The sequence below is a fragment of the Polyodon spathula genome, chromosome 8, assembly GCF_017654505.1.
Source record: "Polyodon spathula isolate WHYD16114869_AA chromosome 8, ASM1765450v1, whole genome shotgun sequence".
Classification (NCBI taxonomy): Eukaryota; Metazoa; Chordata; class Actinopteri; order Acipenseriformes; family Polyodontidae; genus Polyodon; species Polyodon spathula.
Window position 1 is genome coordinate 31,431,192 of NC_054541.1, and position 27,076 is coordinate 31,458,267.

At 37.5% G+C, this 27,076-nt stretch overlaps 1 protein-coding gene across 1 annotated transcript; it reads left to right on the forward strand.

Moving 5' to 3' along the window:
• On the forward strand, positions 1–26,186 carry LOC121319115 (mucin-19-like). The gene is made up of 28 exons (XM_041256299.1): positions 1–190; positions 1,448–1,673; positions 1,947–2,076; positions 2,302–2,353; positions 2,496–2,575; positions 2,787–2,979; positions 3,385–3,504; positions 4,594–4,714; positions 4,797–4,935; positions 7,529–7,621; positions 8,043–8,115; positions 9,034–9,279; positions 9,365–9,514; positions 9,863–9,951; positions 10,236–10,362; positions 10,614–10,854; positions 11,249–11,289; positions 11,865–11,950; positions 20,662–20,813; positions 20,903–21,041; positions 21,217–21,318; positions 21,408–21,596; positions 22,240–22,482; positions 22,924–23,080; positions 23,991–24,116; positions 24,348–24,489; positions 25,344–25,369; positions 25,948–26,186. Exons 1-28 carry the CDS (start codon positions 1–3, stop codon positions 26,184–26,186), a joined length of 3,912 nt encoding a protein of 1,303 aa, XP_041112233.1.
• Positions 26,187–27,076: the final 890 nt, after the last annotated feature.

A 27,076-nucleotide genomic window follows, 5' to 3' on the forward strand; every position in this document is an offset into this window, starting at 1 on the left:
ATGACGCTCCACGTCCTCTACTTCCTCGCCCTCGTCTCCCGCCGAGACACCGTTTGGCGGGAGCCCCTCCGACCCCAGGAGGGCGAGAGTCCCCAGTGGGGGGCTCTGTACTCCCTGCTGGTCTCCAGGGGAGCTGGGGACTTGGGATGGAGGGTTCTGCATAGAGCCCTCGCGTCAGGAGAGATCCAGCGTCACTTTACCGACTCGAACGCCGCATGCCCTTTCTGCTCACTGTCCGAGTCGGTAGCTCACATTTATTTTCTGTGCGCCAGGCTGCAGACGTTTTTCTTGCTGCTTAGGAATCTGTTGCTGCAGTTCTGGGTGCATTTCTCCCCAACCCTCCTCATATTCGGGCACCCTGTTCGTGGCTCCAGCAAGGAGAGACCTCCTTGAGAATCTGCTCCTGGCTCTTGCTAAACTGGCAATTTACAAGACCAGGAAGCGCAAGATGATCGGAAAGGGTTTGACTGTGGGGCCATGTTCAGGGCTCGTAGTCCGATAAAGGGTTAAGTTGGAGCACGCCCACGTGGAGTCTGCTGGCGACATGGCCACCTTTGTCGACCAGTGGGCTCTAGGGGGCGTGCTCTGTACCACCTCCCCTTTGGTTTTGCGAATTTAATTTAGACATTTTGACCGTTTTTTTCAGTTAAATTAGTTAAGGTCTGTCTTTTTTAGCACCCTCAAGGGTGCCAATTTGAATATTTTTCCAGCTGTCTTTGGACAGCTGGTGTAGTCCCGGCATACGGATCTTAAATAGGACTACTACTACTAATCGTAATACAGACCTCTTCATTCAATAGATTTTAATGTGACACCATTTATTCAACATTTCAAATTATTGTCTTTTGCAGGTTATAAAAAATACTAAAAGTGACTACATTGTATATAAAAAAGCAGCCCTTTGTAATAATAATAATAACAACAAAGCCCTCTGCAAAGCAAAGAAAGATATTGTTTTAAATACACTTATTTTCATGTTTGGTGATCGGACATCAGATTGCGTTAAGCATAGACTTTTCAGTCACTTAGCAGTAAGATAAGATGCAATTCATGTTAAACAAGTCTTTGAGTAGCCAAATTTGAATTTTGAAGGAGAATTCCTCTTCCTAAAAGAAAACTTACTGTAAACCCAAATTGCCCAAAAGGTACCACCAAAATAGCATGACAAAGTGAGACTTTAATTTTTTTTTTATGTAAACCAAGCAAGTGTCTTTTCTATTTACTATAAAAAGTAAATAGCTTCAAATTACATTGTACAGTATTTAACAGCAGACTATATTAGATACATACAAATCAATATTTGAACAATAGCAATCTGACTAATTGCAATCATAATAAAAACAATATTTGTGTATGTATTGTTCTTGAAGAAAAGAGAAAGCAAAATGACTTGCTGTGCATTAAAAAGATTTTGACTGATTCAGTATTTACTGTAATCTGATTGTAGGGGTGTGCAGTACATTTGGAAGTGGATCACTCAGGACCTTCAGTAACAACTTTCGCTATTTGAGATCAACTTGTGCTCTTGTGTTCAGCCAATCATATGAGACGGATGCTCAATTTAAAATAATAATACAACGAGGGAAAGATGGTATTCTGGCTAAAATTAAAATCACTATAGACAATATTGTAACTGTTGTGGAAAATGGAACCATTTCTGTTGATGGAGCAAGGTAAGTATTTTAAGTTTATGTTAAATAAAATATACAGAATAGTAAAATATATAAATATTTGTGTAATACAATAAATACTGTAATAAAGATAACTTCAATTACATTAAGCTAGTGCAATTGTCAAAACATACATTGTATTTAAAATATTTCATAGGAACATGCCATATCACGCTTAGTTGATCCAAGGTTGCTTCAGAATATAAACTGAATCTGCTTGTGTGTGTATATTCCAGCATTGCCATTATGACATTTACATTACTTTGGAATTCACAGGATTTCCCTTCCATTTGACCACAAATCAGTTAATATCCATAAATACGGCATTTACACAAGACTGAGGAGTAGGAGAGAATTCCTGTCAGTGCTGTGGAATAATCAGGGAAATGACATAAATGCACTTTGGGTAAGATGTCAAACTTTATCTACTCTGTACTGCAGGTTTTTATTAATGAAGCATGTATTATGGATATATCCTAACAGATGTATTGTGGGCACAAGCCTTAAGTAAGTCTTAACTTAAAGTAAAGAGATATGTTTTGTATTGTAGAGCAATGAGCAATGGGTCTTGCTATGTGAGCTTTCATAATGTCATAACAGCTCAATCGAAAAAATTTTTTTTTTCTAATAGATGAATCTTAAGTCTGGCTACCAAGAAAAAACTAGTGGTCTATGTGCTGGTGGTAATAATCTTTTTTTTTTTATTTAATTTTGGCGGGGGGGGGGGGGGGGTGGGGGGGGGTGGAATGATGTATATTATCTTACAACTTTGTCATTACTGTAAATAGTAATATACACTTAACACTTGTTTGTTCTTCTATTTAGCAAGTAATCAAGAAAGTAAACATTCTAATGAAGACTGTGAAGACAGTGATGTTATACCAACATGTGAAGGTGACTTGCTTGTAAGTGTCAACTGATGATGCTGTACAAAGAAAAAAAAAAGAATTAATGCAATGTGTGCTTTAATATCGATTTGTATTATTTGAAGCACTGTTAGTTATTTATACGAGATAGATAAGTTACGATAAAATATGTTCAGTATGTGCTTTTTTGTTTTGCAATATATGTAATCTTGAATCTAAATAAGGAACAAGGTCCGCTTTTTTGTTTTAGGTTTGCCAGATGACCATATCAAATTACTTGACTTCTTGCAGTGGACCGTTAACATCTGAATATATTAGCATTTGCCAAATGGAGTTTTGTAATGGCCTGCAAGATAAGAAACATGTGTGTCCTGTTTTTGAAGAAATTGCTCGTAACTGTTACACAGTCACAGAAAGAACCTACAACTGGAGAAAGGACTGCTGTAAGTTATTATGGAAATGCAACAAGGAGATAAACAAAGGGGTTACCCACAGTGTACTGTTGGATGCAGGGAAGAAAACAAAGCTGTTGAAGACCACAATAAATTAATTTACAAATATATTTGGTTTCCAGACTTACTGGTACTAAATATTTAAGAAACAATTGCCCTTTTCAATCACTTCTATAAAATAATCTGTCGAAATGGGCTCTAATTGTAAAGTACTGTTTACTATTTGAAAAATATATTAAACATTAATGGATTATGCCACGTTTACAGATTTTATACATATCAATAAAATGGATAACAAACATGATAAACTCATAATTTAAATTACTGAATGATGTGTTTATCTGTGTGATATAAACTGTAATATTACTAAGCCTTTTTTGTTCTCATTTAAAACAGATACACCCACCTGCCCTGGAAACCAGAAGTTTAAAGATAATGGCCCAGCCTTCATGCAAACATGCTCAAATCCAACTTATTCCGATGAGAAACTAATAAGCACTTGCGTTTGTCCTGAAGGTAAATATATATTTAGAAATGTTTAAATCAGGAGGGTGGTGTCAAATCACTCTCAGTAAAACTCCACCAAGATATTACTCTTACGAACAGCGTTTAAGTATTTGTAAACATTTTTACTACATAAAAACAGTTTCAGAATTTGTGTTATTGGCATCACTTATTAATTATACTATATGTAAGTAGTCGTTATTATTATTAGTTTATTTGGCAGACACCTTTATCTAAGGCGTCTTACAGGTGATACAGGGCAATACAAGGTTACAGTACAAGAACAATATTTAAATAGTGTAGTTTACAGTAGGTGCAAATATTACTAGAATACAATATGAGATAAGAAATAACAATTTAGGATGAAGACAGTTTGTATCTACAATGACATAATAGCATTGCGATAGTGGAAGGATAGTGCATCGGCTGAGTGTCCAGTAACATGATGCTTAGGTTAGGCAAGTCCAGTGCATAATAGGAGGGGTAGATCAAGAGATCTATAAGTGCAGACTAAGACAGGTGGGTCTTGAGGAGGTGGCGGAAGGCATTGAGATGGAGCAGTCCTGAAGTTCTCTGGTAACTGGTTCCACCACAGAGGGGCTAGGGAAGAGAAGGAGCAGGCACGGGAGGATGGAGAGTGGATGGAAGGTATGACCAGTCGGCCAGTAGAGGAGGAGCAGGGGCAATAGGGGGTGTAGGGAGACATGAGGAATTGGAGGTAGGAGTGGTGAAGAGAGTGATAGGGAAGAATAATGATCTTGAATTGAAAACAAGCAGAGATAGGTAGCCAGTGGAGGGTGTGAAGCAGAGGAGTAACATGAGAGTAGGGAGCTTGGGAGAAAATAAAACAAGCATCTGAATTTTGAATGAGCTAAAGGGGGGAAACCAGCAAGGAGAGAGTTACCGTCATCCAACCTGGAGAGTACAGAGCTTGGACCAGGAGTTGGGTGGAATAAATACTGATTTAACAGGTTCCTTCAAACTATGCATTTATTATTAAATTATTAATTAATTAATTATTAATTATTAGTAACTCTTTAAACATGTGTTTGACCCTTTTACTGACGGTGCAAGTTAATGGTTTAACTTTTTTCCCAAAAGGTAAAATTCTTGATGACCGCCTCGGACAAAATAAATGTGTGGAAAAAGAAGAATGCACCTGCAAATTCGATGGACAGATTTATAAACCAAATAGCACATGGTCAGGATTGTGTGCATCATGGTGAGTCCATTTAGTGCCTAAATAAATAAATAATAATACTTTCTTCCATTGCATTAACATGTTTTTAACATTTTCTTATCAGCACTTGCGAAGGTGGAGAATGGAATTGTCAAAGAAAGACTTGCCTGTCAAGATGCACAGTTGAAGGCGGGTCTTTCATCCATACATTTGATGGCAAAGAGTACACATTGCATGGAAACTGCAAGTACTATGCTGCTATGGTAACTTATGTTTTAAACTTCAACATATGTATATTCTCATAAAAAGTACATTTAACATGATTTGTTTAAATTAAACTACAAACTGAAATACAATTGTGTGTGTGTGTGTGTGTGTGTGTGTGTGTATATATATATATATATATATATATATACACACACACACACACACACACACACACACACATATATATACACACACACACACACACACACACACATATATATATATATATATATATATATATATATATATATATATATATATATATATATATATATATATATATATATATATATATATATATATATATATATATATATACACATACACACACACACACACACACTACCGGTCAAAAGTTTTAGAACACCTCAATTTTTTTCAGTTTTTATTGAAATTTAAGCAGTTCAAGTCCAGTGAATAACCTGAAATGGTACAAAGGTAAGCAGTAAACTGCCAGAGGTTAACTAAAAAGTTTAGATTACCAAAAACTGAAAAATAATGTACATTTCAGAGTTATACAAAAAGGCCTTTTTCAGGGAACAAGTAATGGGTTAACAACTTACAGCTGTTCTGCAGCAATGGAAGTAAATCAAGCCTTGAAAGTTGATGCTAACAATTCCAACAGGTGTCCCAACTTTTGTTGATTACTTACAAACCCTCTGTCTGTATAAAAGCAGTGTTGGAACAGACTGTGTTACTACACCCTCTTAAGTATTATTTGAACAATATTGTACTGCAGGAAGTAGTATATTGCTATCATAATGGCTAGAAAAAGGCAATTAACAAAGGAAGACAGACAGACCATTATAACCCTTAAAAATGTAGGTCTTTCCTTTAGAGAAACTGTAAAGAAAGCCAAGGTGTCATGAGTACAGTTTCCTACACCATCAAAAGGCACTTGGAAACTGGAGGAAACTGACAGGAGGAGGTCTGACAGACCCAAAGCCACAACATAATCAGAAGACAAGTTTCTGAGAGTCAACAGCTTGCGTGATAGGTGGCTCACAGGACAACAGCTTCAAGCACAGCTTAACACTGGTCGAAGTAAGCAAGTCTCAGTTTCAACTGTGAAGAGAAGACTTCTAGCTACAGGTTTGACAGGCTGATTGGCAATAAGAAAGCCATTGCTAAGATGGCAAAATAAGAAAAAGAGGCTTGCCTGGGCCATGAAGCATGCCAGTGGACTACTGAAGACTGGAAGAAGGTCTTATGGACCGATGAATCCAAATTTGAAATCTTCGGTTCATCATGCAGGGTTTTTTTACGCCGTTGAGTAGGCGAAAGGATGGTTCCTCGGTGTGTGACACCAACTGTCAAACATGGAGGAGGAAGCGTGATGGTCTGGGGCTCTTTTGCTGGATCCAGAGTCGGAGACTTGCACAGAGTGAGTGGCACCCTGAACCAAAATGGCTACCACAGCATTTTGCAGCGCCATGCAATACCCTCTGGTATACGCCTAGTTGGTCAGGGGTTCATCCTACAGCAAGATAGTGACCCAAAACATACCTCCAGGCTATGTCAGAACTACCTTAGAAGAAAAGAACAAGACGGCAGGCTTCAAATCATGGAATGGCCAGCACAGTCTCCAGACTTAAACCCCATCTTGCTGGTTTGGGATGAACTGGCCAGAAGGGTGAAAGCAAAGCAACCTACAAGTGCAACACATTTGTGGGAACTTCTGCAACAGTGTTGGGAAGAACTTTCCGAACAATATTTGATTTCCATTGTAGAAAGAATGCCACGAGTGTGTTCGGCTGTTATATCTGCAAAAGGTGGCTACTTTGAGTCAAAAATGTAGATTAAATTTTGTTAAACAAAAGGATTCCATGATTTTTTTTTTTTTTATCTCCAAATGTTTATTTGTTCTATGCTTTAATTTCAGAGTACATTGAGACATTAAACTGCGTAAATTTCAATAAAAACTGGAAAAATGGAGGTGTTCTAAAACTTGTGACCAGTAGTGTGTGTGTGTGTGCGTATCTGTATCTATATCTATCTATCTATCTATATAATGTATGTTGGAACTTATATTCTGATATTACTGTAGATAGATAATCTTGCTTTACTTTGAACAAATAATAATAAATATAATTGTTTGGTATTGTTAGGTACAGTTATATAAGTAAACAAAGCTGTAACCTTCTATATTAAGTGTCATTATTTTGTCTTGCTGCAATATATTTGTTTGGTTTACATATACCATATGAGCATTTGAAATAAGCTTCAGTTCCCAAGTCACAGATCTGCCACAGCACAGTACTGTTGTTACCTCCAGAAAGGTAACTTACTGCACTAAAACCTACATAATACAACAAATTACAAAAAAGAACTGGTAACCGTTATTCTCCACCCTCGACAGATCTTTTTCCTATAAAGCAGGCAGTACAGCCCCTGAACTTCCCAGCAAGGGGATGCCTAACACTACCACCTGCTTCCCTGCTACAGTGTATTCATTTGGTAAGGCACAGTAAATGTTGGTAAACAGCAAGAATACCATGCAAATTCACCCACTTCTTCTGAATAGCTTAAAATGTAAAGGTTTCCATTAAACATTTTGTTTATTATTATTATTTCTGTATATGTTTATAGGGGGATGACTGGAAAGTAATAATTCAGCTGAGTAAGTGTGCTAGCAGAATGACTTGCCTGACAAGGGTGGAACTTGAAATCACTGGTAACCAAGTAAGTATTCAGATTGAGAAGAAGTGTATTTTTTAATTAAATGGTGGGTTTGCAATGAAATGCAATTAATATCTAAGTATTGGTGCAGTCTGACACCTTAGCCTTTGCTACCTTGTTGGTCAGACATTTAATTAGAAACAGGCTGCCCCATCCTCATATGTCCACTGGATTTAGGAAGTCATGAGTGGATACACTAGGAAATATTGTACTGCATGTAACACTGATTCAGTATTTTAACCCAGTTTAAACAAGTATCTTTTCTTTATTGTTACTTTTAAATGTTATGAACTCTATAATAGTGTTGTTTTTGTTATATAACATTATTGTAATTTACATTGGAATTAAACTATTATCAACAGTGAACTGTTTTTTTTTTTAAATTTTATTTAATTAAAAAAATAATAATCATAAATATTCACAGACAACCACCTACTCTTTCACTGAACGAAACATCTACATTGATGAGAAAGACACTAATGAAAGGTATAATTCAGGTAAGTAGAAAAAAGGAACGTATTTTAAAAGCAGGTGCCAGGTAAAGACTAGTTTTATACCATAAAAATGTACTGTAATTTTGTTCCTTTCTACTTCAAAATAGTACCCAGTATGTGATATGCATTTAAGTTGTTTTGTAACCTTTAAATACAATTCGGGGGGCAGGAGCTAAATCGCCATTATTGCTAAAAATTAATCACCCTTTAAACCCTGCAATTCACCCTATTATCTGTATTGCTTTTTTGTTTCCACCATCCTCCTCTCCTCTTCCACTATGCTGCTCCACCTCTGCAGCAGTCTCCCATTGGGGTCAATTGAAGCTCATTTCCCAACCACAGAGGTCAGCCGCGCTGCGGTCTCACCTCCACGAGTGCTGCTCTGTGTGCCAAGGGGAAACCCTGTACTTAACTATCGACTTTCTGTGCCAGTCTCCCTCTCTGGAGACGCATTCTTTGCATGTTTATTTCTTCCTCTCTTTCTGCATTCCTGTCTCCCTGAGTGTTTCAGCCTTGGAAGTCTGGCCGCGCCGAACTCCCTAAGTATGCGCGATCCTTGTAAGCTGGGACTTCTAGTCTCCAATTTGATCTATCCACTATCCTTCTCTTTATTTCCCCTCAGGGGAAGGAATACTTGCTTCCCAGCCTTGGAGACTGATTGGTTCGGCCTCACCTCCGCGAGGGTGGCTCTCAGCGAGCCAAGGGGAAATCCTGTCCTTTTTCTCAGTCACAAACACGTACATCCCTATTTCAATTTCTAGTTGTTACTCTATCCCAGTTGTTACTCCACGCAGCCCTTGCTCTTGTTACATGAATCATTGGTGAAAGATTCTGTTATCTTGAAATTGTCTCATCAGTTTTTTCATATGGTATTTATTTTCTTAGCTGCACAATGAATGTCTTTTTGTAAATTTCTTTCAGAAAATGTGCAATTTTTCCCGCAGTCGTCATTGTACATTCAGGTTCAAACAAAGCTTGGTATGAAGATGCAAATTCAGAGAAGTCCTTTTATGCAGCTGTATGTGACATTGCCTGCCATTGCAAAGGGGGTAACAAAAGGTAGGACTGCTGCGTGGTTTACCTGTCAGTGTATTTTTTATATTATTTTCACTCTTCAACTTTTATTTACACTGAACAATGCAAAAAGAACACATAGTGATCTTGATTGTCACGCCCAAATAAAATTATTAATTACTTGATTCAACAATTCACAGAATCATATGTTTATTGTTATTATCCATGTAATCTTTAGGGTTGTGTGGTAACTACAATGACAAAAGTGATGATGAATTCATGGCAAGCAGTGGAATTGTGGAGGATTCCAAATCCTTTGCCAAATCCTGGAGAAGACAGACACAAGAGTGTGCCGAGATCTCTCCCATCTGCATGAATACAGACAATGGTAAGAATGTCATTCCAAAAACAGGGATTTCTTTTTTTTTTTTTTTGCAGCATAGTATTACAAATGTTAATTATTTATTTCCTTATGACATGGAAGTGTCATCAAGCTATAAACAGGCATTGGTCAAATATCTGCTTGTGTTTTTTTAGTGATTTAGTAAAGTGACTGGCTGCAGATGAGCACAAAAGACAGATGCCACATCTACAATGCACCTGGCCTTGTAATTGGGCTTGACTAACGCATACTGCAAATGCCAACAGATTAGCTACTGTATGGTAAACTGTTTGAATGGTCTCTTTCTTGAAATGTTCTGATAGTCTCAAGAATAATATTTTTATGTTATTGCAGAAAAATATGGAAAAGAGAAATGTGCCTTCCTGAAGGACCCTGTATTTGCTAAATGCCATTCTCTTGTCGATTATACACCTTTTCTCGAGGTAAATGATATAATTGTACGATATGGCAAATGACAAATTTCCATTTACAAATGTATTAAAAAAAAAAAAAAACAATACCAACATTCAACAGAATGTGTATTTTCAACTGAATTGTGTACTGATTGTAATGAAGTATAGCATTGACAGCTGTGTATTACAACAATAGGCTCACAGGCTTGTTCATCCATGAATAATTAACATGGTCAATGTTTTAGTAGTCTTGTATTTTTAAAAATTAACATTACAATCTTTGAGCGTTTTTTTTTTTTTTTTTTTTTTATCAGAAATGTATAAGTAGTGCAAAATGCTGTGCCAATCCTGCAGAATGCATGTGTGTAGCACTGGGTAATTATGCAAAAGCCTGTGCTGCTAAAGGCTTGATTGTGGAAAACTGGAGAAAGGACGATTGTGGTAAGTTCCATTTTCTTTGAGTAGGTATTGTAAACATAGAGGGTTTTTTTTTTAGTACACCTACACATCTTGCAGTGGTACTGTCGGTTAAACCCTGAAAGCTTTGTCTTGACATGCAGTGTGGTTGTCAGTCTTTAAATTCAGCTTCATAAGTGGAAGTAGCAGTCATTTTACTGGATAACTGAAATGTGTTTAATGTGTAGTTGGCCCTAAATCCTTTTTTTTTTTTTTTTTTTTTTTTTTTTTTATAGATGAGAAATGTTCTAACAATCAGCAGTTTTCATACAACATGAAGGCCTGCAATAGTACATGCCAGTCTCTATCAGGCTCTGACTTTGCCTGTGAAGTGGAAGATGTCCCAGTTGATGGGTGTGGCTGCTTAGAGAAACATTTGAACAGCAAAGGGGTGTGTGTTCCAGAAACTCAGTGCCCGTGCTATTATGGTCAAACTCCAGTTAGTCTGGGGCAAAATGAAATTGATGGACATTCCTGGTGAGTTTCTTCCAATATGTGTTACCTACTCATTAATTCCAGTCCTCCAACTAGTACCTCAGCTTTTTATTGGTTTGTTTGTATGTCTGTCTGTCTGTCTGTCTGTCTGTGTGACTGAATCTTCTACAAACTTTTTAACATACTTCTAGATGTCATATACATTTTATGCAGCTATGTATGCACATTCACTGGTTTTGAAAATTGCAGTTTTCATTTACTTACAAAAAGTGTGTACACATACAAAAATAGTTAAAAAAAAAATAAAATAAAGTCTAATAAATGTTCCAGTGTAATTTATGTGGTGGTGGTACGTGATGTGTTTATAAGTACAATGTGCTAAACAGAAAGTACACTGATGTTTCTGCTTCAATTTTTTTTTTTTTTTTCCCCCCAGTGTTTGCCAAAATGGAAACCTTGACTGCAAACCACTGAAAAGTATGTTGTATAACACGACACATACATACATATTTTACAATCATATAAATCAGCTATTTGAAATATTAATGAGTAAGGTGTATAATAATTTTGTACTTTTGATGTGAAGTGGTGTAAATTTGTGAGAGGATTTTTCTTTGTCTCCAATCTTCATAATCCAAGTTCACTTACATCCGATTTCACGTAGTCCGAAATGTTAGTGCCGACCTGGTTTTGGGCCGAGCTGACTTTGAACCAATGTGAATGGACAATCCTAGTCTTTTTTTTTTTTTTTTTAATACTGTTGTTATTTATGGAATAATATTTTACCTATGTTTTGATTTTTAATGAGGAATTCTCTTTGTCTCCAATTTTCATCTGAACAGATCATTGTGGTCGCGAAAGCCAGCATGTAAATTTTTATTGCATATTAGATGATCCTATTAAAAGGTATCACCAGAAAAATTGATACATCTTTTTAGTATTGTGTGAATTAGCAGTGCAAAACAATATTAATTTGCTAAGGAAGCACACTTTTCTCTCACAGAACAATGGAAATGTTTGTAGTGTACTTTTACTTTGTTTATGTTTTTTAGACTGCACAGAGGGAAAGAATTATATCAAATGTTCTACATATTCAGGCCCAACGTCTGGAAAAACATGTGAAAGTCTAAATTTACCAGTAAGTAAAATTTATAAAAAGGGTTCTTTGATAAACAATATAAAGAGCAAAACATTTTAGACATTCATATATTACCCACCAGTATACAAGTCATTTATTATTTACATTTCTAGGAATCTGAAATTGAATGTTAAGCAAGTAAGAGAGAAGGATAAAAAGTGGAGGAAACACCTGATTACAAAGTAGATTAACTGCTATACAGTTTTAACACTTTAAAGTTTCTATTTTTTATTATTCAAATTTTCCAGTACAATGTTTATTTTATACAAATATAGAGTAATAGATTATGAATAATAACATAGATAAGTTCATTTTAATATACATAAATCGGTATATAATATGGAGATTTATACCACTCTGCGCTGTCTTCCGAGGCCCACATTATTAATATCTATAGAGTATCTTTTTCATCTACGAAATATCACTTGCATTAAATCATCTTTGTCAATGTTTGATGTGGCGAAACTGACACATGCCTTCATTTCATTGAGAATTGACTACTGTAATGACTTGTTTACGGGTGTTTCCACTAATGTTCTTAATAGGTTGCAATACATTCAAAATTCTGCTGCTCGAGTTTTCAGAAGAAAAAGAAAGCATGACCACATAACACCAGTTTTAGCATCTCTTGTGGTTACCAGTTAAATATTAAACCGAATTTAAGATCTTACTGCTGACCTTAAGGCCTTGAATACACTGGGTCCATCTTACATCAAGGATCTGCTTTGCTGCTACATTTTTATTGTATTTATTTTTATGTATATTTATGTATTTTATGTCTAATTGTAAAGCGCTTTGTAATTTATTTTAATGAAAAGCGGTATACAAAATACCTATATTATTATTATTATTACCACAAGCATGGGTATACCTAGTGTGGGATACATTTTTGTTATTCCACTTCAGTGGGGTAACACGAGTGGATAACATAACACTGCCACCGGTACATCTGAAATTACTACAAATGTCTATTGCTGTTTTGATTTGGACTTTGATTTCCTTGAGAACGAGTTTAGTCAAGAAATGCACATTACTGATCTCCCTGCGTCAGACTCATCCGAACAGCCTGCAGCCCCTTTATTACCACCAGTAATGATAGGAAACAGAGAGGCTGCAAATTGACAGACTGAGCTCAAAGTTCTATCTAAAGATGGCCAGTAACAGGGTTTGAAATAAATCTGCGTCGAAGCACTGTCTGTTGATAGTGAAAGTAAAGACCCACCAGGTATATAAGTCTTTGAATTAATCGATTTACTATAAAAAAAGGAAAAAAGTTAAATTTTATTGCTCTTTATTTTAAATATGTACTTGTGGTATTAAACAGAATACTGAATGATCGTTCATGATATATGGTTTTTAATCCCCTTCGGAGCATGTTCTTACATAAACCACCCATCTGGACTCGTGATTTACTGGGACATTCTCCTTTGGTGAATAAAAACCTAATACCATGAACTATAATTCAGTATGTATGTTTGTGTGTTTGTGTGTATATATATATATATATATATATATATATATATATATATATATATATATATATATATAGTGACAGGATGGATGAGGTGGTGTAAATGATTACAATGTCCACAACTGTAATATCTTAACATCAGCTGCTGGCAATATTTATTTTGTTAGAAGGTGAAGGTAACAAAGAAAACAACTCAAATCTTCACTACCAACTAGTGGTAGTCTTTAAACTGTCTGTGTGAAACTTAGTACCGCCAGTCTGACACCATAACCTCCACCAGAGTACCCTTACCTACAATGGTAGTTGTGTAAGGCTCTGGTGTACCATACCCTTGATTATACAGTTCACACAGACCACTATTTACACTATATACATTCGGCAGTGTATACCTGACATGCACTTGGTTGGTTTGTTCTTGAGTGGGGGTTTTGCAGTCTCTTTGCAACTATTCAGTTGCTTTGTTTAAATCGAAGGCGTTAGTAAGTAATGCTTTGCTTCACTTACCTCACTTCCAATGAAAACCGTCATTCAATTCTGGCTCACTTGGTCTGGTTTCCTCTGCGCTGAGCACATGGCCAGTCAGCTTCTCCAAAAGACTTTGGTTTAACTGGACTTAGAGGCTAGACTCCACTCTCAAAGGTCCAGGCTTTTCTTTATCTTCAAAAAGGCACTTTATGACCAAACACGAATTTCCTTTTGTTAAAATGCTTGACTGCAAACACCCCTCTCACTCTTCATTAACTCCAACCACTTCTCCCATAGCAAACTCCCCTTGCCCCTTTTAAAGATGGCCACCCTTCAGATCCGGGTCACAGGTCAATCACATAGTTCTTTTCCTTTTCCTAGATAAGTTTACCCATTTCCCATAGCTCTATCTGAAACAGCGCCACCCCTAAAAGTGGTCACTCCATTGTAATTACAACAAACCATACTTTTATAATTGCATCTATTTCAAGTTAAAACATGGATAAACTAAGTATTATAATCCTCTATGTTACAATATAATACACCCCACTGTTCTATATTTGTAAGATTAGCGATTATACCCCTATTTATCACACATCCTCTCACCCAGCTTAAATCTACTGGTTTTAGCAACCTTCCTACCCCACCAACTACTTTTGGTGGAACTCCTCACTCCACAATGTACTCTTGAGAGTCCGTCAGCATTTGCATTCTTCAAACCACTACGATGTTCCACTTTGTATTTGTACGGTTGAAGTGTAAGGAACCACCTGGTTACTCTAGCGTTTTTCTCTCTATTCTCCTTCATCCACTTGAGAGGAGAATGGTCTGTAATCAAAGTGAACTCCCTACCAATCAGGTAATATTTTAGTGCCTCCACTGCCCACTTGATTGCCAGACGCTCCTTCTCAACTACTGCATACCTGGTTTCCCTCTGTAGCATTTTCCTGATGAGGTACATTATGGGGTGCTCTTCATTATTTATTACTTGCGATAGGACTGCTCCGATGCCTACATCTGAAGCATCAGTCTGCACCACAAAAGGTTTTGTGAAGTCTGCCACTGCCAGCACCGGTTCACTGCACAAGGCATTTGACAACTTCTTAAATACTTGTTCTGCAACATTAGTCCACTGGACCATGTTGGGTGCAGATTTTTTTACTAAGTCAGTTAGTGGTGCTTCTATTGTAGAGAATTCTGGTATAAATCGCCTATAATAGCCCACCAAACCAAGAAAGGCCCTCACTTGTTTTTTGTTAACTGGTCATGGCCAGTTCTTGATGGCGTCCACTTTGCTGGAGTGAGGCTTTATCTGTCCTCCTCCCACAATATAGCCCAAATACTTAGCTTCAGTTAACCCCACATAACGCTTCTCAGGGTTAGCTGTCAATGATGCTTCCCTAAGACTCTGCAAGACAGCACCTACCCTGTCTATGTGATCCTCCCATGTCTCTGAGTGGATCGCTATGTCATCTATATATGCCAATGCATATTCAGCATGCGGCATTAGGACCTTATCCATGAGGCGCTGGAATGTAGCCGGAGCTCCATGATGACAAAATGGCATTACCTTGTACTGGTATAGGCCCCAAGGTGTTACAAAGGTTGTCTTGTCCGTACTCTCTGGCGATAATGGAATCTGCCAATACCTTTTCGTAAGATCCAGGATTGTCAGATACCTAGCCTTGCCTAATTTTTCTATAAGTTCGTCCACACGAGGCATTGGATATGCGTCGAACTTAGACACTTCGTTCTACTGATGAAAGTTGTTGCAGAACCTCCATAGCCCACTGGGCTTTGGGACCATGACAATTGGACTGTTCCAGGGGCTGGAGGACTCCTCAATAACATTGAGGTCCAACATAGATTTCAGGTCCTTTAAAACATCTGCCCTCTTTGCCTCCAGCACTCTATAGGGGCGCAGTTTTATCCTGACCCCAGGAGGAATGATGATCTCATGTTGGAGCAGTCTGACCTGGTAAAGTGGAAAAGACATCACGGTTATCAGCCACAAGCTTCTCTACCTCATTAACCTGCTTAACACTCAAACCAGGTCCCAGGTTTACCCCACCCTGTACTCTGTTTGGGGTTACCTTCTGAGGTCTACACTTATCAGGCTTATTATGGGGAGTTACCACCAAGGCCTCCTTATCGGTCCAATGTTTTAGCAGATTCACATGGTAAATCTGCTCGGGTTTTCGCCTTCCCGGCTGTCTCACCTGGTAGTCTACGGAACCCACTTGTTCAGTAATCTCAAAGGGTCCTTGCAAATGAGTAAACAGTTTACTCTCTGGAGTTGGTACTAACACCATTACCCTGTCTCCAGGTTGGAAAGATCTAGCTTTTGCGGACTTATTGTAATAGTGGACTTGCCTAGACTGTGCTTGCTCCATATGCCTACGGACGATTGGGGTCACCCTCTTGATCCGATCCCGCATTTGAAGCACATGCTCTACAACATTTTTACCTGAGGATACTTCCTCTTCCCATGTCTCTTCTGCTATATCCAGAATCCCTCTGGGCTGCCTCCCGTATAACAGCTCAAATGGGAAGAACCCAGTGGAGGATTGAGGGACTTCCCGGATAGCGAACATCAAGTACGGTAACAGTAAGTCCCAGTCTTTACCATCTTTGCTGATCACTTTTCTCAGTATAGATTTCAGGGTCTTATTAAACCTCTCCACAAGACCATCCGTCTGTGGGTGATATAAGGAGGTTCGTATAGGTTTAATATGCAATGTTGCACACAAGTCCCGCATTAGCTTACTTATGAAGGGAGTACCTCGGTCTGTTAAGATCTCTCTTGGTATCCCAACCCTCGAAAACACCTGTACTAGCTCCTTTGCAATGTGCTTGGAAGCTGTATTCCTTAATGGAATCGCCTCTGGGTAGCGGGTTGCATAATCCGTAATGACGAGTACATGGTCATGGCCCCTAGCAGATCTATTTAGAGGCCCCACCAGGTCCATGGCTGTGTGCTCAAAGGGGACATCAATTATGGGCATTGACTCCAGAGGTGCTCTAAGGTGTGTGTGAGGTCCAGCTCGCTGACACTCAGGACAGGATTTACAGAACTTTTCTACATCTTTCTGTATCCCCAACCAATAAAATCTATGCAAGATTATTTGATAAGTTTTCTCCTGCCCCAGGTGTGCACCGAACAAATGGTCATGCACAAATTTCTTTACGGAATTTCTATAGGTCTGAGGGACCAACAACTGTTCCCTGCCAAATTGACCACATAATTTAAATGACTCAAACCATGTTTCATTCTCAGGTTCAGTACCAATTATTACCTCCCGTGTTTCATTAGCAATGTCACTCTGACTACATTGGGTGCCAACCCCCTTTTTGTTCCCGTTACCAATATTACCCAGCAACACAGACTTCACAGGCTGCACTCTTTTCTTATCTAGCCATCTTTGCTTACATGATTTGCTTATTTTATTGTTATTGTGTCTGGGAAAGAGGTCAGGGTCAGTAAATGGAAACATAGCAAACAAGCTGTCTGGAGGTTCCAATGCCCCCTCCCTTTTTACCTTGGATGATTCCAATTTTCCGCTGAATTGTACCAGGCTTTTAAAACCTGGAAAGTCTCTACCGAGAATTACAGGGTGGGGCAGACTAGGGATGACTCCTACCCGTACAACCAGCGCAGTCTTGTTGTAACAAAACCTGGCTTTGGTGGTGGGATAGTACCGAACATCCCCATGAATGCAAGTAAGTCCGGTTTTAAAACTTTCATCCAATTTGTTGGTTTCCACAAACTCCGGGCGTACCAATGTAATTGAACTGCCTGAATCTGCGATAGCTTTTGCTTCCTTTCAATTTACTACTATGTTGACAATGTAAGGTGTATTACAAATGGCTACCCCTGACTCAGTGATACATCCACAGTAACTATGTCCTGCATTACATTCCATAGGCTCCTCCATACCTTTACACTGTATTGCAATATGGCCCTTTTTATGGCATTTATGACAAACGTATTCAGCAAATCTGTTATACCCCTGTATTTTAACCCCAATGTCCCAACTAAGTCCCTTCACAGTCGATGACTGCTCTTCAACATCTTCCCCCATTTATCACGATCTTAACCGGTCTGGGCGCTTGGCGTTGCCTCCCGGATGAAGAGGTGGGTTGAACACTCCCTGGGTACGATGGAAGTGGCTGCCTAGCCAACTCCTCCGCAGCATACTGTCGCTCTACTAAGGTCACAAACTCATTGATTGTAGTTGGATCACATCGCCCAACCCACTTCCACAGATGAGCTGGCATGGCTCTCAGATAGCGATCCATCACTATCATGTCGACGACCTTCGCTGCATCATTCACCTCTGGGTCCAGCCATCTTCACGCTATATGTAGCAGGTCAAACATCTGGGATCTGGGTGCAACCGTCGAGTTGAAAAGCTAGGAGTGGAATTTCTGGGCCTTCATTGCATTAGTGACGCCAGCTCTGGCTAGGATCTCCGTCTTCAGCTGTTCGTAGTTATCTGCGACGGTTGAGGGGAGATCGTGGTAGGCCTTCTGGGCATCTCCTATCAGGAAGGGTACAAGAATCCCTGCCCATTGATCAGCTGGCCATTTCTCTTGGGTGGCTGTTTTCTCAAATGTCCCCAGGAACGCTTCGATGTCATTTTCCGCAGTCAACTTCTGAAGCACATGACTAGATCTAATGGAAGATGGTTTATCTGAACTTAAGGTTGCTGTGATCGGTCGTGCTACCAGAGCTTGTATTTGCTCTTGCTGTGCCTTGGTTGCTTCATACTGTGCCGCTGTTGCATCTCGCTGCCTCTCACTAGCCTCTTTTTGCTTTGCTGCAGCCTGTAGCAATGAGCAGTTGGTTGCTTCTTGATTCTGTACAAAGGCGTTTGTGCTTTGTACCAGTGCCTTCACTAAGTCTCCTAAGGATGCCATCTCAGTTGTGGTTTGGAGTGCTGTAGGTGACTGATGTTGTTTCAGCTGCTTAGAATCCTACTTCTGACACCACGTGTGACAGGATGGACGAGGTGGTGTAAATGATTACAATGTCCACAACTGTAATTGCTTACATCAACTGCTGGCAATATTTATTTTGTTAGAAGGTGAAGGTAACAGAAAGAAAACAACTCAAATCTGCACTACCAACTAGTGGTAGTCTTTAAACTGTCTGTGTGAAATTTAGTACCGCCAGTCTGACACCATTACCTCTACCAGAGTACCCTCACCTACGGTGGTAGTTGTGTAAGGCTCTGGTGTACCATACCCTTGATTATACAGTTCACACAGACTACTATTTACACTATATACATTCGGCAGTGTATACCTGACATGCACTTGGTTGGTTTGCTCTTGAGTGGGGGTTTTGCAGTCTCTTTGCAACTACTCAGTTGCTTTGTTTAAACCAAAGGCGTTAGTAAGTAATGCTTTGCTTCACTTACCTCACTTCCAATGAAAACCGTCATTCAATTCTGGTTCACTTGGTCTGGTTTCTTCTGCGCTGAACACATGGCCAGTCAGCTTCTCCAACAGACTTTGGTTTAACTGGACTTAGAGGCTAGACTCCACTCTCAAAGGTCCAGGCTTTTCTTTATCTTCAAAAAGGCACTTTATGACCAAACACAAATTTTCTTTTGTTAAAATGCTTGACTGCAAACACCCCTCTCACTCTTCATTAACTCCAACCACTTCTCCCGAAGCAAACTCCCCTTGCCCCTTTTAAAGATGGCCACCCTTCAGATCCGGGTCACAGGTCAATCACAGCGTTCTTTTCCTTTTCCTAGATAAGTTTACCCATTTCCCATAACTCTATCTGAAACAGTGCCACCCCTAAAAGTGGTCACTCCATTGTCATTACAACAAACCATATTTTTATAAGTTGCATCTATTTCAAGTTAAAACATGGATAAACTAAGTATTATAATCCTCTATGTTACAATATAATACACCCCACTGTTCTATATTCGTAACATTAGCGATTATACACCTATTTATCACTATATATATATATATATATATATATATATATATATATATATATATATATATATATATATATATATATAATATATGCATTTCACCTTTTATTTAAATAATTAATGGTTTCCATATTTTAGTAAATCAATTTAGCTTTCCCCTATCCTCTTGTAGAAGTTGTTCAGTATTAATAAGTCATATAATTTTTCCACTCTAAAATTTAAGGTATCTTTCTTTCCATTATTTAAATATGGTATTAGTTGTTTTTTTTTTTTGTTTTTTTTTACTATTAAAGATGCATGTGATGTTATACAGTATATGTAAGGGTCGTTGTTGGAAAGGGCTACCATTAATAAATTGCCTTAATAAACAATGCTTAGGTATTATATTGTAACAAGTGTTGGAAGCTTTGGCTGTAGTATTAGGAACTTGTTCTCACAACAATTGGACTTTCATATATGACCAAAAAGCATGAACAATATTTGTATCATAAATTATACATTTTGGACAGGATACAAAAATATTGACTTGAAATGTATCTAGGTTTGCTTTCATATAGTAAATAAGATTAACAAATGTACACCAAATTAATCTCAGATTTTCACTGTCAGTAATCTGATGAAAGTGTGTCCACATTCTGTCCCATGTATGTTCGGATATGAGGATACCAAGATCTGTTTCCCAGAATGTTTTTGCTGTGTTAATTTTCTCAGTTGACACTAACAGCCCTTTTGTTGCATTAGTTGAAAATACTTTAACAACACTTTTTAATAATACATTTTAGATAGACCAGACTCAAATTGTTCTTCTTTTATAGGCCAGTGATAACTGTGAAAGTGGCTGCTATTGTCAAGATGGATATTATGAAGATCATAAAGGCAAATGTGTTCGTCTGGAAGAATGCACATGCTCGTTTGGAGTCAAAACCTACTCTGCAGGGGAAACTGTCACAAGTGGATGCAATAATTGGTAGGGTAAAACATGTTTAAAGCAGTTTGAATCAAATAATATCTACAAATGTAAATACATGTAATATTTCTAAATCTGTGTTTGTTCAGCACTTGCACCAGGGGAAAGTGGAGTTGTACAGAAGAAGAATGCAAAGGAAAATGCCAAGTTTATGGAGATGGACACTTTCAAACCTTTGATTTAAAGTGGTACAGCTACGATGGGAATTGTGAATATACTCTTGTAGAGGTAAGGATCTGTGCATTTCTAAGAGATTCACAGCTACCAACTTCATTTTTGTTGTTGCTGGAAATCAAGCGTTTTCTATTCATAATACAAGTATATTCAAATATGACTATTTACATCAGCCCTTTATAACAGAGATTTTGGTTTCAATGTGACCATGTAATTTTATTGATTTTAGGACTACTGCGGGTCGAATGGTACTTTCCGAATAGCAGCAGAAAGTGTTCCTTGCTGTGATGAAGCACTTACATGCTCAAGGGCTATTAAAATTAAATACCAGGTATGGTGGGAATCTTTATTTTTATCTGAGTTGAGTTTTTTTTTTAATTTTTTTATACCAGCTGTCTAATATGATTTACAATTATACAGGGTGAAGAAATAGAATTACGAGATATGAAAATTTTAGAAAAGAGATCAAACAAATGTGAGGCCGGGACAGCGACAAGTTACTCTGTTCATACAGTGGGCCTCTACCTAATTATCACTCTGACAAATGGCATTACATTGTTGTGGGATAAGCACACACGAGTAACAGTTATATTGGACCCCAAATGGAAAGTAAGTCGCAATTTACATTTCACTTTTTAATTGAACAAGCAGTATATGATACACCCAATAACAAGTTTATCTGTATTGTATATGTATTTGAAGTTGGACAAGCAGTTCTAAATGGGTTGCCACAGTCCCTCATTTACCTTAAGTGATTATTTCTACATGGTACTAAACAAATTCCATTTTAACTTGGAATTGTCTGTCGTTAATCTTGAATTTGTATCTAATAACAATAAAGATTTTATAAAAAGACTTTGGTATTCATGATTTCTATGAAAGATAAGAAATTCCAGACAGGACTTGTCTGTAACAACATTTTAACTATAGCTCACTTTTAAACCAGGATCAACACCTGTTACAAACACAGGTACAGGATTTATTAGAATGTATTAGTATAGGTATACATGATTTCGATTGAGGGTGTTGCAGCTGTGGTACCATTCAGTAAAGCAAAAATTCTAAAGTGGTATTTGATCTGACACTTTCAGACAGAAGGGGTACAGATTATTATTTTTTTTTTTTAAGGATAAAAAGTGTGAAATTAACCTTTTTTTTGATCATCTTATCTTTTTCAATGGAGTACCAAATTGTTCTCGTCTTTACATGTCTTAGATAGTTTAAATTGCACTTTTTTGTGTGTTATTTGCAGAATAAAGGTCTCTGTGGTCTCTGTGGAAACTTTGATGGGGACTCTAAAAATGACATGATAACCAGAGGAAAATCAGAAGTTACAAAAGTGGTGGAATTTGGCAACAGTTGGAAAGTCAATCCCAATTGTGCCAATACAGTAAACCAAACATCCCCCTGCGAGAAACACTGGTACTGTAGTGCATGGGCAGAGAGAAGGTGCAAGATCATTACTGATGAAATCTTTCAAGAATGTCATAAGAAGGTAAATATGTAGTGCAGTTATTGTTTTCTTCTCTAGAACCTAAGGTCTAGATTCCCAAAATTTTTACTCCAAGTCATCATTAGCTCTGAACCCAAGAAATCAATTTTGTTAACGCCCCTTATAGACAACTTTTGTTTACATGAACTTTGTTATTTTATGCAAATAAAAGTTTGTAAAAAAAACCACTCAACTGCAGGGTCTGGTTTCTGTAGATGTATGTGATGACTCAGTGACTTTTTTTATAGAAAATAAAAAAATCTAAAACAAACACTTCAATGATTTATTTCGAGGATTTAATCAGTACTTAATTTCTTTGGGAAAAGTTTACTTGAAATAGAAACGTATTTATTGTTAAGGGATCAATAAAACAATAATAAACATATAGTTAATCCATGGTTGGGTTTATATTTTACTCTTCGTTGTGCATTTCTTTATGTTTAGGTGGACCCCCAGCCATATTATGATGTTTGTGTAAAAGAGTCATGTGTCTGTGAAATGGAGGGACAATACCTTGGATTTTGCACAGCTGTTGCTGCATATGCGGAGGCTTGCAGTGAAGCTGATGTTTGTATAAAGTGGCGGAGTCCAGATTTGTGCCGTATGTATTGGTGCCCAAGTGCTATTTTACATTTTTTTTTTTTATTGTAACAACAAATAAATACATTAAAGTAAAAGAAAGTACTTTAGATTACACGGGTGTAGATTACAGGGAATGAATAACCATGTCATTACATGTCATGGTTTTTCATATTAACTACTAGTGTAATAAGTGCGTAGTTACATGAAATGGCTTGTGTTTTATGATATATTTACCACTAGCTTTTTTCTTGCACTTACATGAGTAAGGTGTAATATTATTTAAAAAATGTAAATACAAATGAGGATTAAGTTACTAAAGAAAGTAATTATTATTTTTTTAAATCTGTCATTCCGTAGAACACATTAAATCAATCTACATAAATGGAAAAGTATTTATTTATTTAGACAAGACGGGTTTATAATAAGGGACAGTATAGAAAGATACAGAAGATATCCTTGCACACATAAGCGAGCTGAAGTGTGTACACAAAGAAATGTTGATGTACTGTTTTACTAGAATCTGTAAAGACATGTTATAAACCAACAAGCAAAATCTCTTTGTTATCTTAATGACTTAATTACTAATTAAATAGCTTCAGTGTGAATAAATAAAACCATAAAGCCAGGTGCGACCCACATACTAACAGGTTTTTATTTAAAATTTTCTATGGGAAACAAAATGCTTCTAGTTGTGTTGTATTTTATACAAATATAACACACCGAAACGATAGCTCTCTTTACAAAGTTATTTTGTAACCTTTAAGTTGATTAATTTGCATAGAATTTAGAAGTGATAAAGAACATAGCAAGTAGCCATCTCCTAAATGAGAACAAAGACATTTTTCTGATAACTGTACTACATTAAGAAGGTAAAACTGTTGTAAATAAATTAAACAATTGTATAGCTAAATGTTGTGATTTCATTACAGCTGTATATTGTGACTATTACAATGATCCAGGAAAATGCAGTTGGCATTACAAACCTTGCGGAACGATTGCCACAAAGACCTGTGGTAATAACGGGGCTTTCAAGAAGTTCTCTGCAAAGCTTGAAGGTAAATTCTTTGTTATGGGTCAACCTTGGTACTGAATTATTTAGTAGCACTATAAATCATTTGTTACTGAGATAAATATGTTAACTATCGTGCTGCCCTATTGCAGTGATGTCAAAAAAGCAGGGCCAGACTTTTCTTTGGTATGAAAACTGCTTGACAACAGGGTAAACGTAGTCACTGATGCTTACAGATGTCTTACTAATTCTGCTTCAATCTTTCTATTTTATGTAGGCTGCTATGCAAAGTGTCCAGACAATAAACCTTATCTTGATGAGAACACAATGCAGTGTTCTGCTTTAGAAGACTGCACCTGTCTTTATAATCAAATAATGCAACCAGGCGAAACCATGCAAAATGACTGCAACCAAACTTGGTAAGTTATTTACATACTAGTATGATTTAAAATACAGCTGTGATTTTTAGTAAAAAATAATGTGTTGTTGCATTAAACAGTTCACTGGCTCCACCATGTCAAACATTTGCACCATCAATACCATTAAGCCAGTATTTGCAGTGACTCTGAATGGGCAAGTCTCACATTCCTCTACTGTTGGGAGAGTGTTTCATGCTGTGAGTGACTGTGTTTCTTTGGCCCACTTGCACTGATAGCCCACATTTATCTGAAATTACCATAAATATAACTATATATTTTATTCATTTATTTTTAGTTTAGTCGTTGCCAATTTTTTTACCCGTTTTTTTCTCCCCAATTCGTTATGCCCATTTATTGTCTGTATTCTTGGCTCTTTGCTCGTAACCCCCCCTGCCGACTCGGGGAAAGGAGGCTGGAGCATGTGACTTCCGAAACGTGCTCCTGCCAATCCTTCATTTTACACACTGCGGATCTACAGTGAGACGACCAGACCTATAGTGCCAGAGGATAACACAGATCTGGAGGCCATATCGGCCACAGGGGTCTCTGCTGTGCGGTCCCCTGCCGACCTAAGCCCTCCCTACCCGAGCAACGCTCGGCCAGTTGTGCGCTGCCCCCTAGGAACTCCCGGTCACGGTCGGCTGTGACATAGCCTGGACTCGAACCTGCTATTGGCCACATCTGCGTGGAGCGCCTTTGCTGGATGCGCCACTCGGGAGCCCCTATAACTATATATTTTTGTATTATTATTGTTTATATATACATTATTACATTATTTTATCATGCTAGCATTGGATAATCATCTTCCACTGCATATATGATTAACTTGTGCACATTTTTTAATTTTTTTTTAGTAAATGCATAAACGGTGTGCCGATATGTAAGTACTTTTCATTACTCAAGTATATCCTGAATAGAGGAAGCAATCCTGTTTGATATATTACCATCATCCAGCAGAAAAATGTGACTAATTCTAAAGGTGCAGATTTATTTACAGTATATCTGTCCCCAAGTCTCTGTAACACAAGTTTATCCCTGGTATCTAAGGTTAAACTATATACCACTGATAACCTTTTTGAGGACAATAAAACATATTTCAAAATGATGAACAATTACATAACTGTACTTAAAAGTATGTTAATGAACTATTTTACACAACGTAACTTTATGTAAAGCCCAGGCTCAGATAAATGACTGGTTCAATGTCATGTTTTGAAAATGAAGTATTATTGGTTATATACAATATGTACATATCAGTATATTACAACATTGTTTCTGAACAGTTTTTTAGGATGTATATTTCTCATATCTGTATGCTATCCTGTGGTGTTATTTGTATGTATTTTCTGGAAATAACTCTGGAAATAATACATTTGAATAGTTTAATTTATACTGTTCTAGCCAATGTTAATACATTTTATTAAAAGATAATATAATTTGTTAATTTACCATTTCTAGGCACAGAATTATCAACAACCACACCCATAACAACCACACCCATAATAACCACAACTATAGAAACACCAACAACCACACCCACAACAACCACAGATACAGAAACACCAACAACCACACCCACAACAACCACCATTTTTTGTGGTTATGTGTATTGGTGCCATTGGTGTGCCAACAACCACATTGTTGTGTGTGCATACCCATGTGGTTGTTGTAATCACCACCTGGATTGCCCATGTTAGTGGTTAATCGAACACCAACAACCACAACTGTTAAAACACCAACAACCACAACTAAGGAACATGTTGTTGTGTTCCACACCGGGTTTGTGGTTGTTGGTTTGGCGAAACACCAACAACCACACCCACAACACCTGGGTACAGAACACCCACCACACCACTGTCACAACAAACAGGTTACAGCAACAACAACCACACAAACACTACAAAAACACCAACAACCACCAACAACAACAACCACAACTAAAGAAACACCAACAACCACATCCACAACTATAAAAACACCAACAACCACAACCATAACAACCACAACCACAAGAAACACCAACAACCACAACTAAAAAACACCAACAACCACACCCACAACAACCACAACTAAAGAAACACCAACAACCACACCCAAACAAAACAACAACCACAACAACCACAACAACCACAAAACAAAACACCAACAACCACAACTAAAGGAACACCAACAACCAAATCCACAACTACAAAAAACACCAACAACCACAACCACAACAACCACAACTATAGAAACACCAACAACCACAACTAAAGGAACAACCAACAACCACATCCACAACTATAAAAACACCAACAACCACACCCACAACAACCAAAACAACAAAAACAACAACAACAACAACCACAATAAACAAACACCAACAACCACAACCACAACTAAAAAAACACCAACAACAACAACCAAAACAAAAACAACAACAACCACACCACAACCACAAAAACAAACAACAACAACCCACAAAAAAAACAACAAACAACAACAACACAACTAAAAAACACCAACAACCACAACCACAAAAACAAAAAACAACCACACCCACAACAACCACAAACAAAAAAAAACAACAAAACACAAACAAAAAACA

Bases quoted from the DNA above. Each gene is read 5' to 3' on its own strand.
- LOC121319115 (XM_041256299.1), top strand. From the start codon at position 1: ATGACGCTCCACGTCCTCTACTTCCTCGCCCTCGTCTCCCGCCGAGAC. The intron at 4,936-7,528 runs GTAACTTATGTT...ATATGTTTATAG, and splicing joins GCAAGTACTATGCTGCTATG to GGGGATGACTGGAAAGTAAT. The intron at 11,290-11,864 runs GTATGTTGTATA...TATGTTTTTTAG, and splicing joins TGACTGCAAACCACTGAAAA to ACTGCACAGAGGGAAAGAAT.